At 37.8% G+C, this 18,893-nt stretch overlaps 1 protein-coding gene across 4 annotated transcripts in view; it reads right to left on the bottom strand.

Moving 5' to 3' along the window:
- Nucleotides 1–18,893, bottom strand: part of ARHGAP28 (Rho GTPase activating protein 28) — a 173,301-nt gene that overhangs the window by 62,868 nt on the left and 91,540 nt on the right. For all 4 annotated transcript variants that reach the window (XM_021672424.2, XM_064379416.1, XM_021672422.2 and 1 more), the window contains one exon: nt 10,535–10,752. In XM_021672424.2, coding sequence (XP_021528099.1) covers nt 10,535–10,752 — 218 coding nt within the window. The remainder of the gene's footprint in view (nt 1–10,534; nt 10,753–18,893) is intronic.

Below are 18,893 nucleotides of genomic sequence, written 5' to 3'. Positions count from 1 at the left end.
TTATTTAATAATTTTAGAGAGATTTGAGAGGTAGTTGCAACAATAAGTCAGAAGCTAAGTATAACAATAAAGAGGAATCGGTGAAAAAAGAGACATTCTCGTAAATTAACAGTATATTTGTTGAATTATAAATTCAACAGGTGCCAAGTTACAATTACTCATGGCAAAAATTAAAATTAAGTCTCTACAAGAATAATGCAGACAAAAAATACCAGCATACAGACTAAACAGAAAAAAGATATGGAAAATAAGTGACAATTTAATGTATGCGAGTTAATTCAAGCAGGGAAAAGAAGAAGAGAAAAAATGACAAGAAAGAAATAATTACAGAAATACTGGGAAGAGAATGTTTAGAATTCAAAGGAAAGGAAGAGTTATGAGAAACAAAAAGCTGAGTGCTGATGATGAAAAAAAAGGATTTCATATCCCAATGATATTCAGTTCCCCAACAATAAAACTACACCTACAAAGTTTCCAGAAATATAAAAATGAAAGCAGGATATAAATAAAGGAATAAGTTTTAGAGAGGCATCAGACTTCTCAACAATAACACAGTATGAAAAAGCAGATGGGCCAATAGCAATACATTACTGCAGGAAACCGATTTAGGGCCTAGCATCTTGATACTCACCAATTTAGGATTTAAGTTTTTTGGATTATAAAAATTTAGTATCCAGAGGCATTTCTTGCCAGATTTGCTCAAAGAGTAAAAGGCACAATCTGCTAAGAAGATGTAACGTTCTGTAATGTATGAGATTATGTAAGTTGGTATTTTTACTGTTCTACGTAGTCATTTCATTATGCTCTCCTTCATCATCCTCCGGCAGGACGGGGACAATGCCTGCCACCTCATTCCATAAACTGCCCAGCAGCTCATGGGTATGGCTAGAATAACTTCAACCTTCTCTTCCATCTCAGTGAGAAGTTTCTTCATGTGTTTGGCACCATGCTTACCCTGGTTAACTTTTCTTTCTTTCTTTTGAGACAGGGTCTTGCTCTGTCATCCAGTCTGGAATGTAGTAGTGAGATCCTAGCTCACTGCAACCTTGAACATCTGGGCTCAAGGGATCCTCCTGAACAGCTGGGACTATAGGAACATGCCATTGCATCTGGTTAATTTTTATTTTATTTTATTTTTGTAGAGACGGGGTCTGGCTTTGTTGTCCAGGCTGGTCTCAAACTCCTGGGATCAAGAGATCTTCCTGCCTTGGCCTCCCTAAATGCTAGGATTACAGGTGTGAGCCACCACACCTGGCCCTGATGAATCTTTCAAAGGTGATAAGACCTTCAATGATTTGAAACAAAAGGCTTAGAGAAAGCCAAATGAGAGACTGTTTTGGTCGTGGGGAGACTGGGAAGGAGAGGGACAGAGGAGGCCGCTGTAATTCTGCTTCTATCTGCACATCCCAAGGATGCCTGAGATCCTTTTGGCACTTTGATTATTCACTCTTTCACATGGAGCTCAAGACAGAACGGTTTCACTTACCCCAAAGTGACAGCCAGTGGGGTTGGCATAGCTTGGCTGGGTTGGGGTGGGTGGCAGCCAAAGAGAGACAAACACAGGGTGGGTTCGTGTTCCCCTTTGGCCGATGTAAAATCATTTCATAAACATTCCATCCAAAGGCCAACTGTTATCCTACCTGGTGACTGTGAATTACCGTGTCTCATCTTCTAACCATCGCCACTGCTTTCGTTCGCACTCTACCTTCATTTCTAAGCTAACATATAAAAATCCTGTGTGCAGGGACCATGTCTCCCTATTTTACTGCTGTTGTCTAGAGTGTTAGGCATTTAGTGAGTGTTCACTAGATACCTACTATTGCTTCATTGTGATTACCCTACAAACCTGACTCTGATTATCACTTTTTAAGGGAAGAAGAGAGGATAAAGGCAAATGAAAGAAGTTTTACTCCCCATACACCTAGAAATATATTATATTGAGCACTCTCGAGAAAAGAGTCACCATAGCAGGCCTGACACACTAGAAAGGCCTGTTTTGCAAGGCAGGCCCCTTGGCTGGCAATTGAGAACCTGCGTTTCAGGAGGTTCTCACTGTTTCCTAAATGTTAGGACTGGCTCATGGATCCTAAACTGTTTGTGCAAACAATACGGCTTATACTGAATACATGCTTTCCTTCTGGGAGTCTGGAATTCCGCTGCGTACTAGGTAGAGGGTGCCTATGTGATCAACTTCCGGTAAAAACCTGGGGCTCGTTGGTGTAAATGAACTTTCCTGGCAGACAGCAGTTTGTTGGGGGAGGAATTAATCTTGTCCTATGTCCCTCCCCTAAGAGAGGACTCCTGGAAGCTTGAATAGATTCCCTGGACTTCGATTCATGCACCTTTCTCTTTGGAGATTTTGCTCTGTATTCCTTTGCAGTAAGAATTCCAGCCATGGGTAGGACTATTTGTTGCATCCTGTGAGTCCTTCTGAATCACTGACCCTGGACATGGTCTTGGGAACCCCTCACCCAGAATATATATTTTGATATTTAAACTAATATATTTTACAATTCCATATATAGGTGTTTGAAGACTAGCACTTGTGTAACCTACACACACACACACACACACACACACACTCATCCTTTCATCGTTATCTACATTGTTATCTTCTGCTTCACATGGTTAGATTTGGAAAAGATAAGAAATACATTTTTCAAACCTTATCGGCCTCTGCTTGCCTGATGCAATGTCTGCAGTTCAATTTAAAAATGTACTCATAGAGGTCGCAACAAACCTTTCTAAAATAGAAGTCCCTCTGTAATATACTGAGAGAGAAGAAGGTCTGTGAAAACTCACTATATTTTTCCTCTAGTTTGGAAGAAGGTAAAAGATGGAACATAAGGATAAAAAACATACAAGAGAAAAATAAAATAAGCCCAGAATAATGAGAATTCCTAGTTAGGGGCGGGGGTGTCTGTGTGGTATGAGACACATTTTGACTTCTGGCTGCAGCTATTGCCGCGGGTGTTGTTATTTTTGTTATTATAGGTAGGGCATATAGTTATTTGTCAATTTAGCTATTTAATTATTTATTCCTGAGTTTATTTTCAAGAGTCTCCTTTCTTTCTTCATGGTTTCAATGTAAGTGGGCATTTTTTCCATGAGTTTTTCTAACTGTCTTGAAATGATTATTTTTTCTAACCTCCTTACACTCAGCTTCCCTTGCTTTATCTTACCCGTTGACTATTTCTACACAGAATTGATAATACCTCTTCTTTATCCAGGGTCACATCCAAAGAGGAGTTGGGATACAAAAAATCCTCTATTGAGAAAAATTAAAGTGCATTTTATTTTATTTGTAGTTTCCCAAATTTAATTGTGTAATAAATCACTTGTTATGTACAATATGTGTAGCTTCATACAAATTTGTGGAGATAACCATAGCTATGATTACCTATGCAATGGTCACTGCATTTAGCAATTTATCAACCCATACTGAGTGATCACTAAATGCCAGGCACATTAATAGACACTATTCTTGGTGGAAGACTCCATCAACTATACACCCCAAATCCAGTCTGCTGTCTTCCTTAAGTTTCCTGATTGTTTTTATGAAAGACAAAAAATAAAGTCAAAAGGAAACTGGATTGATGGTAGGGAAAAACACCACCTACGTTGTTTTCTTCAGAGAGAAAAACAAACTCATATTTGTATAACACATGATTTCTTGCGTTTTCTGTTACATGCAGCCAAATGTATATACATAAGTTATAGAATCATTTTTTACAGTATACCGTATATTTGCATAGTCAATTGTAAATCAATCCCACTTTTAGCTAGTTGCTTATCAATTATAAAGTTGGAGATAAATTAGATTGACTATTTTGCCCAATTAAATGTGTTACTGAAAGGAATATTTAATTCAGATCTTCTGAATGTTGGAAACTGTATTTAGGTACTGGAATTCTGCTCATGATGAACAGGACTGTAAACAATGCATGATGTATCTGGAGACTGATTTAACATTTTGATTTACTATACGATGGCTTTACTAAAACAAGGGTTAAATGCCTATTCCTTTGTTATGAAAACTCCATTGAAAAACTAAATTTGATAGCTATTTAGTGAAATAATGAAATTTCTTTGGACTCATAGAAATTGTAATTCTTCACCTTGCCTGTTCATACTTTCTAAGTTTCCCATAACAATTGTGTATTACTTTCATAGTAAGAAAAAAAATGTTTATTTTTTGAAAGGAATAAATACTACTGAAAAATCAGCTGAATATAAATATAAAGTAAAAATACTGAATAAAATATAAAATTAAAATACTGAATAAAAAATACTACTGAATAAATACTACTGAAAAATATTACAAGAAAATTCAATCAAGATAGCAAAACGCACAGACTACTTTATCCTGTCCCTGCAAATTACTCCAAGTGTCAAAAGATAGTCTTTTTAAACCTGTAGTTCTAAAAACTACTGAACATTTCCATTATCAGAACAGAAATTGTTGGAAGTTCCTGGCAGATAAAAATCAGGCAGGAATGGTTTGATAGGAGTAGAGGAAAAACCTCAGCCTGTAAAAAGGCACAAGAGAAAAATGCGTAGAAGGTAAAGGCTGATTCAGAAAAAGCTCATTTCCAGAACCAAAATAAAAAGATCAGGGAGGCACCCCTAACTCAGAAGGACCAAAGTAACTGCAAATTAGTTTTCTGAACAAAGAGGCCAGGCAGACCCTTCCCTCCCAGACACTGAAGAGCAGGCAGTAGCTATCTCTCAGTGACAAGTGACACCTGCCTCAGTGGCAGTGGCGGGGTGTGGTGGTTGTAGACACAAGGCTGAATTGCATTTCACTTGGAGCCTTCTAAAAGAATATGGACAGGAGTATAGAGAAGTTCTGTTTCCTGAAAAGGAAATAAATTACAGTTCTTCAGGACTCTCATGACTTTGGCACTGATGCCATTATGTATGTGTCTTTAAAAAATATATTTTACATATTTTTAATTTTTATATTGTCACCATAGAATTTTTAAACTTAAAAATATGATTCATACAAATGTAAAATGAGCACATGTCAAATGTTATGTATTGTTATTTTTTAATTTCTAATTTTTGTGGGTACATAGTAGGTATATATATTTACGGAGTATATGGGATATTTTGATTCAGACATACAAGGCGTAATAATCCCATATGTATGTGTCTTAAATGAAGGATGACAATCAACACACTTCACCATTCACAAAGGCCCAAACTCCTATTCACAGGAGAGTTCTGGGAGAAAAGAGGACCATACAACTCCCATTACCTATACTAATCAATCAATCAATCTAGTCCTTTCTTAGTAAATACAAATCAACACCCAAGGATCAAAGTCAACTGAGCAACAACAATGGAAGAGAAAAACAATGATGCTAAAATAAACACATGACTCTGAAGGAAGCAGAAAATTCAAGGAAAGGAAGAGAATTCTGAAATTTAAGGTTTAATTCGATTATTACCTGCAGAGTGCTGAGAGGCTACTGCAGTCAAGAAACAAGAACAGATGCTATAACGAAAGAGAACTCAGAGCAAGGGGAGGGGCTTCGGTAAATTAGCAGTATGTCCATTAATTTTTTTTTCTTTTTGAGACAGGATCTATCACTCTGTCTTCCAGGCTGGAGTTAAGTGGCCCAATCATGGCTCACTGCAGCCTTGACCCCCAGGCTCAAGTGATTCTCCCACCTCAGCCTGCTGAGTAGCTGAAACAACAGGCTGGGACAGCAGGTGTGTGCCATCACAACCGGCTAATTAAAAAAAATTTTTTTTCTCGATATGCTGCACAGGTTGGTCTCAAACTTCTGGGCTCAAGGCATCCTCTTGCCTTGGCCTCCCAAAGTGCTGGAATTACAGGTGTCAGCCACCATGCCTGGCCAAATTTTAAAAAAGAATAATGAAAGGCATAAGTGTTAAAACCACCGTGGGCAAAATAAGCTTGGAAAAAGTAACATTTAAGAGACACAGAGGTTCAATTCACACAGTGCCACAATCATCTAACTGGAGTTTCAGAAGGAGATAATTGAGAAAATAAAATGAACAAACACTTGTTTTAAATGCTAGATGAAAATATGTAGAACCTGAAGAATGAACTAGTTCTCAGATTGTAAGGACTCACTTAGTACTGACCAGGATGATTTTTTTAAAAAGATAAAACTGGTGAAATTTCAAGTTTCCAGCAATAAAAATAAATTTCAAAAGCTTCCCCATCTGTTATGTAAAGGAATGGGATTGACGCAGACATTGTACTTCCCCATAGGAATAGAATATGAGAAAAGATAATGGACACATATCTTCCAAACTCTGAAGTCAAGTGATTTTGAACATGGAATTCTATGTGAAAAAAAAAAATTGAGAGAAGAGCCAGTATAACCTATATATTTATTTTCTAAATTATTGAATTTATAGGTAAGTATAAGATAAATCCTTATATCTTTTTAAGTATTTTGTACAATATAAAGATATAAGTATTTATCTTATACTTACCTATCTTACTTATATCCTTACTAGTTAAGCATACTGGGTCAAATTTATATATTTAAGATTAATGTAAAATCTCCTTATGAAACTGATTATAAGACTTCACTAAGAAAGTAAAATGGAAAATTTTAGTTAATTATTCAATCAATGTAGGTAAATGATGCCAAAGAAAGAGTACGGGATAGGGAGAGAGACAGACAGTGGGGGGAGGGGAGGGAAGAGGAGAGACAGGGTGGAGGGGAAAGGTGGGGGGGGAGAGAGGGAGAGAGAGAGAGAGAGAGAGAGAGAGAGAAAGGACCCCAGAGACACACAACAGGAGAAGAAGGAACAGAGGAATTGGTGTTTATGTTGTCACATTCAAATAGAAAACTGAAAAAGTTCAGACACATTTTCTAGAAGCTTCCAAATTTCTTGCAGAAACAGATACTGAATTTTTTAGAAAAAAAATCTGTGACAATATTTCTTAGGCCATATATATTATGAATATTTTTTAAAAGGCTAGGTTTATACAGCTTTTTATATCTCTGATAAGGAACGATCTGAATTTTTTAAATAGCTCATACAATGCCAAGCTTATACTGATTTCATTTCATTGACTGTCCTATTTCCTAAGATAGCACAAGACCTTTTGACTCCCTAGAATATATGGTCTTTCTTTCTCCTGTGCCCACCCACTTCCTTAGTCCCCATTCTGAATTCTCTCTAGAACTGAGGCTTCCGCAGCAGGACTGGCAGGAGAGAAAGAGGAAGGCAGACAGAAGGAAGAGCTCTGGGCCATTCCTCACTCCCCACCACAAATGCACCCTCATAGGCCCTTTTTTGGTCTTTCCAAGAGTTAGACACCAGTTTATTATTCACTGAGACCATTTGCCTGTCTCAGTGAAAACAAAGACATTTTATTTTGAGGAAGTGAGCACTTTATCTTTCCTTTTGGGGTCTAAAGAAAGAAGAAGAAAGCACAAAAACTACACTTTATCTTGCTGTTTTTACATTACTAGAAGTCCAAAGTCTTAGGAAATCTGAAGAGAATAGTTATGGAAATCTGAAGAGAATAGTTATGGAAATCTGAAGAGAATAGTTATGCATACTCTAGATATTTGAGTAAATGGAGGATTTGGGAAAAGCCTAGAAAGCCTTTTTAATTTCGCAGTTTCCTAGGGAAAAGCAAAATTCAAAGTCTGGAGTATCTGGCAATAGAAGTGAGAAAGACATCATGGATGCAAAGATTTTAAGACCCTCTCAAGATGATCCTGGTGACAACTGAAAAATGGCCCAGGGAATTTTTTTTTTTTAAGAAGAATTCCCAGGCTCAGGCCCTCTTTTTATTTACAGTAATAGCAAATCACCCACTTGTAATTTTTCTAGTCTCCCATCAGCTGGAATCAACTAGGTACTGTATATCTTTGGGATCTACTTTGCTGGATACAAGAAAGGAAGAAAGACATCAACAGAACCAAAGGGCATCCCCCTGTTCCAGCTGGAACCCAGCAGAACATCTGAGATTGCCATACTTGAATGCTCAAAAGAGGAAAGGAGAGATGCTCTTCATTTATTTTGAAAGAAAATTCATTTGAAAGATGAATTTCAAATGAACATGAATGGTCATAAGTCAAATGTAACATCATAAGTCAAATGAACATGAACAGCCATCATAAATCAAATGTATTAATCAATCAGACCTTCAGCCTAGGAGACGGAGTTTTCCTTTTTCTAATACATCACCTGAAACAAATTTGCCAATAAATCCCGAAGATTTAGTACAAATAGTACAATTCATAACTGCTTTCCTCTTTCCTTTCTTCAAACACCAAATAGAATGCAAGTGATGGGTGAGACTGACTTAGAAACTTACATTCACTCTTAATCTAAAAAAATTACATTGGTTAATGTGAATCTAACTAAAACAAAGCATTTGAATACTGCTTCTCAGTACTTTCAAGTAGAAAGTCCCTGAAAAAAAAATTGTTAGGAAGTATAATAACCTTTTCAAATCCTGCAAGACAGGTTACTTGTTCTTCATTTATTAGGTTGTTGTTATGGAGTCTATCCCAATTTCCCATAAAATCATCCCTTGGAGGCTGGGCATGGTGGCTCGCCTATAATCCCAGCATTTTGGGAGGCTGAGGTGGGTGGATCACCTGAGGTCAGGAGTTCAATACCAGCTGGCCAACGTGGTGAAACCCCATCTCTAAAAACAATTAACCGGGCACAGTGGCTCATGCCTGTAATCCCAGCATGTTGGGAGGCCGAGATGGGTGGATCACCTGAGGTCAGGAGTTCAAGACCAGCCTGGCCAACATGGTGACACCCCATCTCTATTGTTCGAAAATAAAAATAAATTTAAAAAAATAGTCCCCTGGTACTGCTGCAATATCATAGCATAAAGGACTCTAAGTGCCACTAGACATTAAGGATCACAGTTTCTGATCATAAACCAAGATGCTGTTGGGTGATGTCTGAAGACGGACATCTGATATGTATAGTCAGATAAAAAATGCCAAAATGTCAAGCCCAAGGAATTAAAGCCAGCAAGGCAAACCTTTACTACAGTAGGCATCTTGGTCAGGACACCTATAGCTAATGTTCTTGCCTCACATTGTGGAATTCACCTTTACTCAGTTACAGCTGTAGAATATCCCACCATCCAGAATGACACAGGTTTACACTAGGTTGAAAATCCAAATAGCTCAGAACTCAAAATGCACTTACCATAAGTTATATCATTATATATGGCAGAAGATTCTAGAACTATGTTATTCAATACATAAGCTACAAGCTACATGTGACTGTTCATATTTAAATCAATTAAGATTAAGAAAAATTAAAAATTCAATTTGTTACTCACACTAGCCACATTTAAAGTGTTGGCAGTCATACGTAACTAGAGCTACCGTACTGGACAGAAGTAGAACATTTCTATCACTACAGAAAGTTCTAAAGGATAGTGCCGTTCTAGGACACTGTTAGCACAAATACAAAGGTTAACTGGGCCTGTATGAGCTGTCTTGGCAACTATCCAATGTGATTACTTTAAGAGAAGATACGACTTACAGACAACCTTAAGCAATTCAAGTTGGAGACTGTCTTAAACCATGATTGCTACTCAATACCCCTGAAGTTTTAATGTATGCCATTATTAATACTATAATTAATTGGAGAAGAAACCTAAATCAGAGTGATTAACTCGCCCAGGCAACTTATCTCTAACTGCAGCTGAATATCAAATTTCCTTTTTTCTATATACTAATTATCCCAAATGTTTCAAGAATCCCATCTGCATAGAACCTAACCTAGAATCTTGCACAGATAATGTATTCAGTAAGCATTTGTCACATCTGTGAGGCAATAATTGCAATGTAACATTATGATTGTGCAGTGAATCAATGAACAAGTAAGCTATAAGACAGAGCTAGCTGTAAAACACATGTATACATAGGAGAACATGAGTAACAGCCTTAGATGTAAAATTGTGGACATAAAATTGCTAAGGGTGAGCTAGAACTTCAACCAGCCATTTCTCATAAAACATGTGGTGCTTCCCTTATGGTTTTCTGAATCATTTTCTCACCCACTTAATTAACTCTAGTATCTTTCATTTTTTGACCATTTAAATTTATCAGAACATAAAGGGCACCCTACCGAATCTCTCATCGCCAACCCCTATCCAAATCAAACCACCTAGTCTTGCTTACAACACTGAAGGCCACTTCCCTGGTACTCCTTTGCCCAACCACAGAGTTTCTATTCAGTGCTTAAATTTAAGTAAAGGGTCGGTGGATCCTACCCATAAAGACTTGTTCCACTGCTGAAAAAGTCACTTTCTGATTTCAACAAAGAAGGGAATAAATTTAGTATTGAGGGAGATTGCAGTACAGGAGACAAGAAATGATCACTTAAGTTCAGACTTGTAAAAATTTGCACGGTGTTGTCTGCTTTAGTTTTCTCGAAAAGTTACAAAGGAACCACTCAACCAACATTTCTGATATTTTTTCTACCCCAGCCCCACCCTATCCCCATTCCCAATCAAACCAAGCACCTTTTGAGCCATGTTTGAGCTATTACTTACAGGAGATTCACTGACTCCAAAAATGTCTCTGACATCCCTGACAGACTGCTTATTCCTTTTCCTCATGGTTTGGGTATAGGTATTGTATCTTTTTTTCACTGCAGCTGCTTGGGTTCGAGTCAATGTAGAGAGCAAGGCTTTACCATCTTCCTCTTCATCACCTGAGATCAGAGTTGATAAACCCACATCTTGCAGCCATTCTGCTTCAAGTTCTCCTTCTGTAAAAGAACATTACCAAGAGAAGGTTAGAACTTTTTCTGGATGATTGGATGCCATGTGAATATCAGACAAGAAGTATCAGTAAATAATATAATATTTGTATTTTTTTTCTACAGCAATTATGAGAAAGAATTATAAGAATGGGCTGGGTGTGGTGGCTCTCGCCCGTAATCCAGCACTTTGGGAGGCCGAGGCGGGCAGATCATGAGGTCAAGAGATTGAGACCATCCTGGCCAACATGGTGAAACCCTGTCTCTACTAAAAATACAAAAATTAGCTGGGCATAGTGGTACACGCCTGTAGTCCTAGCTACTTGGGAGGCTGAGGCAGGAGAATCGCTTGAACCTGGGAGGCAGAGGTTGCAGTGAGCTGAGATCATGCCACTGCACTCAAGACTGGTGACAGAGCAAGACTACACCTCCAAAAAAAACCTATAAGAATGAATGAATGTCTGCATTGTATTTTAAAAATAAGTCAAATTTTGAAGTATTTTCTAATGAAGTAAGGTAATTGGCAGACTTGGTAAGGTAAATTTTCCTGCTAGAGAGTTAAATATGAGCCATATCTGGCCTACTAATTTCAGAAAGTGATAAAATATGAATATTTAAATTAAAACTATAATAGAAAAAACCATGATTTAATGAAATACAAATCGGTTTTTCAATCACTCATGTGGAGGTTCAAATGCCAGGGCCACCATTCACCAGCTGCCTGATTCCTAAGTCTTAAGATACCTCGAGGCCTCAGTGTCCTCTTGGCAAAATGAGTATGGTGAAATGAATATTTGTATTTTTTTCTACAATAACTATGGGAAAGAATTATAAGAATGGGCTGGGATTATGGATTATTATAAGAATAATTTTATATTGTCTTGGTATCCCTTTTGAATATGGGTTTAACTTTCTCACACCAGAGGCAGGGCTTAGTCACGCTTGATGTGGTTTCTAGGTGTCTGCCTCCTCCCAATTCCTCAATATGATGGATCCTGTTATCTACCTTATACAATCACCTCTTGGTGATGACTTCCTATGAGACAGCTGGATACAACCTGCCATACTCATCCCACCAACCCACACCCCCTACATGAACTGCGCAGATACAGTGCAGTGACCACCTCTCACAGTGCGACTCCCTGGAACTCATGCCCGCCTATTAGGACTCTAAACCCGCCGATTAGGACTCCCGGTAAGAAATCTGCTTCGGCAATGCTTGGATCCTAATTGAGGCTGTGGTCCCCAGGTCCCTCAGTCACTCTCTCTTTCCTGTTCCCTGCCTGCCTGTTGATTGTAAGTGTCCCAGACGGCTGCCCCTTCCCAATGGCCCTCGGAGAGGAGCTGCCATCTTCTCCCTGGGATCTGTCCTTTCTCTTATTTCTTGTGTTTTGCTGAGTTGCCTCCTCTGCGTCTCACCTGGCCAACACACCTGAACCTAGCTTCTTTCCAGTCAGGGCTCTTCTATAGCATCTGCCAGTACAAACGAGTTTCCTGTGAGAGGGACACCAGGTCATGGGTTGAACGAGAAGGTATTAGGCCACCCACCAGGATAAGGAGGTATCCTGTGAAAGGCAAACATCAGTGACCAAATCCCCTGTAGCTCCATCAGAGCAGGGTTAGTTTAGAGCCACTCACCAGAGAGAGACCTCAAGACTGAATTAGAGAAAAATACAACAGTGAGGGTAGTAACCACAAGGGATTAGGTGCCTGTGAGGATTTTTTTTTTTAATCAATGTATTTGTGACAGGTAGCAAACAATCTGGAACAAAGTCAGTATTCAATTGATGTTTATTCTACTACCTTTCTCCTTATTCTGAACATTAACCTCTTTTCTCAGAAAAAAATTCAAAAACCTGTAATTCCTCAATATATAGAAATCTAAGGAAATCAGAATAACAGTGTCCTGTAACAGAAAATCTACTAAATGTATGTTTCTGGGAACTATGCCAAAGAGGCATTACCCAAATGAGGGTTGTTTAAAGAGCAGATTAGCATGCCAAAGCATTAGTCTAGGAGTCCTGGATTCTGCTTACATTATTGCGTCACTGGTGTACAAACAAAGCCTTTGACGTGTCTTACAGGCCCAGTTTCTTAGCTAGGTGAATATTTAATTTGCTATCTTATTTTAATTGTTCATGTGCTTTGTAAACTGTCCCTTTAACGAAAAATGAAAGGCAAATTTACGATTGGTAGCCCTAACCTAAATAATAAGCCTTTTAAGTTAGTGAGTTACGACGTGGAACTCTTCCTTAAGTTATGGATAAGATTTTAATTTCTGAAGACAAAATTTACAATTTACAATTTAATATTTTAATATTACAATTTTAGGTCGGGTGTGGTAGGTAGCTCACATTTACAATCCCAGCACTTTGGGAGGCTGAGTTGGGCGGATCAAGACCATCCTGGCCAACATGGTGAAACCCTGGCTCTACTAAAACTACAAAAATTAGCTGGGCACGGTGGCACGTGCCTGTAGTCCCAGCTACTTAGGAGGCTGAGGCAGGAGAATCGCTTGAACCCTGGAAGCAGAGGTTGCAGTGAGCCAAGATCTCGCCTCTGCATTCCAGCCTGGTGACAGAGCGAGACTCCATCTCAAAATAAATAAATAAATAATTTTTAAAAATTAAAAAATTTTTAAAGTTGAATTTCCCCCCTCCACCTATGTAAGGAATAATGAAAGAGTGGAGGAAAGAGTACTTGGTAGGACTGGAGTTGACATAAATCAAGGGTGAGGATGGTCTAAGTCCTTAAACTGCAGCGTAAGTAGAATATACGTTTTCCATGGGTAAGAAATGTCCAGGGCAGGTATCAGTGTTACTCCTGTTGGCTGTTCACTCCAGCTGCCAAATGTAGAACTTCAACAGAGCACTCCTGTGAATTTCAGTTCCATATATCTGACTGCCTATTCAATATCTACTTGGTTCTGTCACTCATATGTCATATTCACTGTGTTCAAACCTAAACTCATATTTCTCACTCCCAACTCTAGGCCTTTTTCAGGATTCCATATTTCAACAAATGAAACCCACCCTCCCATGTAATTAGGCAAGAAAGTAACCCAAGAGGCATTCTTGACCTCTCCCTCTCTTTCACATATCAACTGCGACACATCCCCAAGGTCTTTTCATGTTACCTCATTATTGCTCAAAATGTCCACCTTCCTTTATCTCTCCTGCCATGACCCTGGTCAGTGCTACATCCTCTCACATGGACTGCTGTGATAGACTCCCGACAGTTCTTCCTAGGCCATTCTTGATCCCCTTCTAATCTACTATCCATATTATAACTAAATGAGCCCTTTCAAATGAAAACAAAAATAATTCTACAGTTTGTCTTTGCTCTTATGATTAAGAAAACCCTTACCATAGCCAACAAGATGTTAAATGTAAGTCAACAACCGCTTACATTTCTGGACACGCTTATACCATGCTCTCCTCCTCTCCTGTTTTTGGGCAATACTGGCCTACTTTGGATTCCTCAAAAACCCAACATTCTATTTTGTCACAAGGTCTTTGGACATGCCAGTCCTTCTGCGTGACCTCATAATTACTGACCACCCATCTTTCCGGTCTCAGTTTCTACATCCCTTTCTTAGGAAAGTCTCTTTTTCCCTGAACCCATCAGATAAGGTCATGTCCTACTGCTATGAATCCTAACACTGCTGTTTCTTCTTCCTTCAAATAATTCTCTCCTCCAAATATATCTATTTATATGATTTCATTAATTACCTTCTCTTCCACTAGATTATCAACTCTCGTGGAAGAGAAAGAAACATATCTGCTTTTTTTTTTTTATAACTCTAATACCAACACCTGCCAGAGTGTTCTATTAGAGACACTGTATTCCTTATCCTGCTCTTAAGGGAGTTCATTTTAGTTCCTGCAGTTACCTTGACTGGACTCATGCCTTCCACTGTTTGCCCCACTCTGTGCAACATCTGTAATCTTGGTTGGTTAAAAACAGCCTTCAGCAGTTGTTTTCAAATAGGATGCTTGGGGTCTCCATATATATTCCTTAGCTGACTCCCAAATGAAATGTGGGGCAATCTGAGCATCAAAATAAATGATAGTAAAAGATAAACCCACTAAATAAACCAGGAGTCTATTCTGATATAAATAAATAATTTGGTGTACAGTGGGATGTTTATACAGTTTGACGGTACCTCCCAAGAAAACAGTAATTAGAAAAATGAAATGACTAACTTCACAGTGGAGAAACCTTGCATATACCCGCTTAAGTAAGTGATTAAAGTGGACATCAGTGACAGAAACAAATGAAAATTGTGAGCCACCTGACAGGATGCCATGAGAAGAACACAACATCACAACTTGCCCAAGACGTATAACCTGAATCTAAGTCATTGGGAAACATCAGACAATCCCAAGTCGTCTGATGTAGAGAAACATTCTATAAAATTACCTATAATTTTCAAGTGTCAAGGTCATAAAAATCTGAGAAAGGCTAAGAAACTCTTCCAGACTGTAAAAAAAAAAAAAAAAAAAAAGGTGGGGCGGGGAGAGAGAAAGAGAAGCACGTTTTTCAGTTAAACATAACAAGTGATTCTAAATTGGAGTGTTTTTCTTTTGTCATAAAAGGTAATATAGAAATGATAGCAGTCTGAGGACTAGATGATAGTAATATATTAAAAATAACGTGTTCATTTTCATAGTATGCTGTGATTATACAGGGAATGGCTTTCTCGCTCTATAGACGTGTATGTACAAATACATACAACACCTAACGTACTTGGGAGTGATAGAACATCAGGCTGGCAATTGCACTCAAATGGTCCCTGAAAAAAACCAGTCTTTAAAATCACACTTGTGGCTTCTCTATATGTTTGGAATTATTTCAAAATAAAAAATATATGGGTACATATGACAACTTAAAGCAAAAATGACAACACTGCATTGATGTATGTACAACGTATGCAGATGCTATACGTAAGACAATGGTACAAAGCACCGGGCAGGAAGAAGAATGGAATTAAAGTGCTGCAAGGTTCTTATATTTGATATAGTGAAGCATGGTATTTATCTAAGTAGACTGTGATAAGTTAGGGATGAAGATTAAAATGCCTGAACAGCAACTAAACAAATTAAAGTGATATAGCTGAAATGTAAGCATAGAAAATAGTGAAAAAAAAAAACAACAACAGACAGGTAGAGAGTAAGAGGATGAAAAAAGATAAATCTTGCAAAGAATAACCTTATAACCCTAAGAAAGTCCGAATGTAAGACTGGGAACATAACAAGGATATGTATGTGCTGTCACCACTTCCATTCAACTTGTACTAGAGGCCCTAGCCAGTACAATAAGGCAAGATCAAAAATTAAAGCACAAAAAATCCGAAAGGAAAATTGTCTCTACTCATAGATGACCTCTTTGCTTACATATATAATCCTAAGAAATCTAGTAGACAACTAGTAGAAAATGAATTTAGGAAGGTAATGATATATAACAACAAGATGCAAAAATCAACTGTATTTCTATATGCCAGCAATAAACAACTGAAAAGACAGATTTTACAAACCCAATTAAAAGACCCCATTAAGAATATGAATAGACAAGTCACAGGCAGTGAGAAAATATTTACAATACATATATTTAACAAGGGACTTGTATCAAGAATATATAGTAATAAAAAGTTTTAATAAAAAGTAATAAAAAGTTTTAAAAATCAGTCAAAAGTTTTCACAAAGCAAGAGATATGAAAAGACAACAAGCACAGGAGAAAATGTTCAACACTGTTAGTCATCAGCGAAACGTAATTACAACCATAATGAGATACTCCACACATCCACTAGAATCACTCATAACACGAAGACTGAAAGCATCAGGTGTTGCAATGGTGTGAAATGGAACTGTCTTCATACATTGCTGGAAGGGGCGTAAAATAGTACAGCTACTTTGGAAAAATGCTGGCAGTTTCTTACGTGGTTAAACACTCTATGAAAACTGCATATATCCAAGAGAAATAAAAACATATTTACCCAAAAAGACTTTCACAAGATTGCCCATAACAGCATTATTCATCATAAGCAAAATTGTAAACAATGCTCAAATTTAAAAGTAGATGGATAAACAAATTGTGGCATATTTATACAATGGAATATTACTGTTATGGGTTGAATTATATCTCCCAAAAAGATATGTTGAAGTCTTAAATCCTGGTATCTATGAATATAACCTTATTTGGAAACAAAGCTTTTGCAGATGTAATTAAGATATAAATTGAGATGAGGTCACACTAGAGTAGGGTAGGCCCTTAATCCAACGTAACTGGTAGCTTTGTAAGAAGAGGAGAAGAAACACAGACAAAAATAGGGAGTATGCTACGGACTACGGAGACAGAGAGTGGCACACGGTGGTATCAACAGCCAAGGAACAGCCAGGATTGCCAGCAACACCAGAAGCTAAGAGAAAGACATGGAACGCATTCTCCCCTAGAACTTTTCAAGACAGCATGAGCCAGCTTGACACCTTGGCTGCTAGTCCTGCTGTTTTAAGTCACAAGTTTTGTGGTACTTTATTACAGCAGCCCTAGTAAAAAGAAAAACTACTGATATCCTAGATGAATCTCAAAAACTTGCTTAGTGAAAGAAGCCAAACCCCAAAGTAATCTATGATGCAAAAACATGGGAACCACGGTTGTCTCTGGCCAGGGATGGCAAGTCACTGGGAGGCATGAGACTGACTGGGAAAAAGCATGAGGAAATTTTCTGAGTTGATTGAAATGTTATCTATCTTGATTGGCATAAGATTACAAGAGGGCATGCCTTTGTCAAAGCTCTTTGAATTATACATTTAAGATCTGTGCAAATGCTTCAAGGAAGAAAATCTGCAAATAAATAACAAACTGTAGTTAGTAGGTCTGCTTTTGTAGCAGTTAGGTTAGCAAACCTGAAAATATTTCCTGTATTCTAGGTTTGAGCAAATGAGTAAATACATAGTACAGAGTGGGAGCCAGGTTTACTGGAGAAGAGAGTTAAAAATACAGAAAAAGGGAAGATAGCAACAAGCCTTGTGGTGCTGGATTGAAACTGGAGGTTGTCATTGTGAACTCTTGGTGTTGAACATGAACTAGCTGGGTAGATAGAAAGAAAAACGGGTAGGGGATAATAGGTATTTTCCTTTATGTGTCTTCCTGTCTTTCTGGATCTGAAAAGGCAAAAATCTAAGCAAACAAGTAATAGGAATAAGAATACATTTCACTGTGGAGGATGGTTCCCTTGAATGGATTCTCATTAAATGTGTGGCAAGGCTTTTTATTTCAAGTAATATCAGATGGATGTTAATGGTGGTACATCTCAATGATTTCTTAGTTCTGAGAAACAGACTCATAGAAATGGGAATGAAGAATGAAAATACTTTCTGAAGTTTCAGTTTATCCTGGCAGTTGTCTTGAGGTTAATCACTGGCTAATGAACACACTCTAAGGTGTATACTTTACTAAACTACCTTTAGTCTTTCTTAGATGTCCTACATCTTTGCTTGCTGATAGACAGTTAGGGCCTGGACGAGATGACTGACCTATGCTTTTAATCACTGAGAGTAGTTTTGCTCTTTTTGAGAACTAAGGACAATTATACTGTTTATTGGTGCTTTTCCCCCACTCTTCCATCTTTTTCTGTTTAGTTTCACAAGCAATGGGTAAAAGACTCCCCATTCAATAAATGGTGCTGGGATGACTGACTAATCATATGCAGAAGAATGAAACAGGACCCTCACCTTTCACCATATACAAAAGTTAACTCAGAGTGGATTAAAAATTTAAATGTAAGACCTCAAACTATAAAAACGCTAGAAGGAAAGCTAGGAAATATCCTTCCTGACATCAGTCTTGGCACATTTTTTGGCCAAGTCCCCAAAAGCAAGTTCTATAAAAACAAAAACAAAAATTGACAAGTGGGACCTAATTAAACTAAAGAGCTTCTACACAGCAAAAGAAACCATTAACAGAGTAAACAGACAACCTAGAAATGGGAGAAAATACTCACAAACTATGCATCTAACAAAGGCCTAATATCCAGAATCTATAAGAAATTTAAAGAAATCAACAAGCAAAAAGCAAATAACTCCATTAAAAAATGGGCAAAGGATATGAACATATACTTTTCAACAAAAAGACATATAGACAGACAACA

This window comes from Aotus nancymaae, unplaced genomic scaffold (assembly GCF_030222135.1).
Source record: "Aotus nancymaae isolate 86718 unplaced genomic scaffold, 86718_ANA_hifiasm-v0.15.2.pri h1tg000020l, whole genome shotgun sequence".
NCBI classification, from domain to species: Eukaryota; Metazoa; Chordata; class Mammalia; order Primates; family Aotidae; genus Aotus; species Aotus nancymaae.
This window is presented reverse-complemented; position numbering and strand designations above follow the sequence as displayed.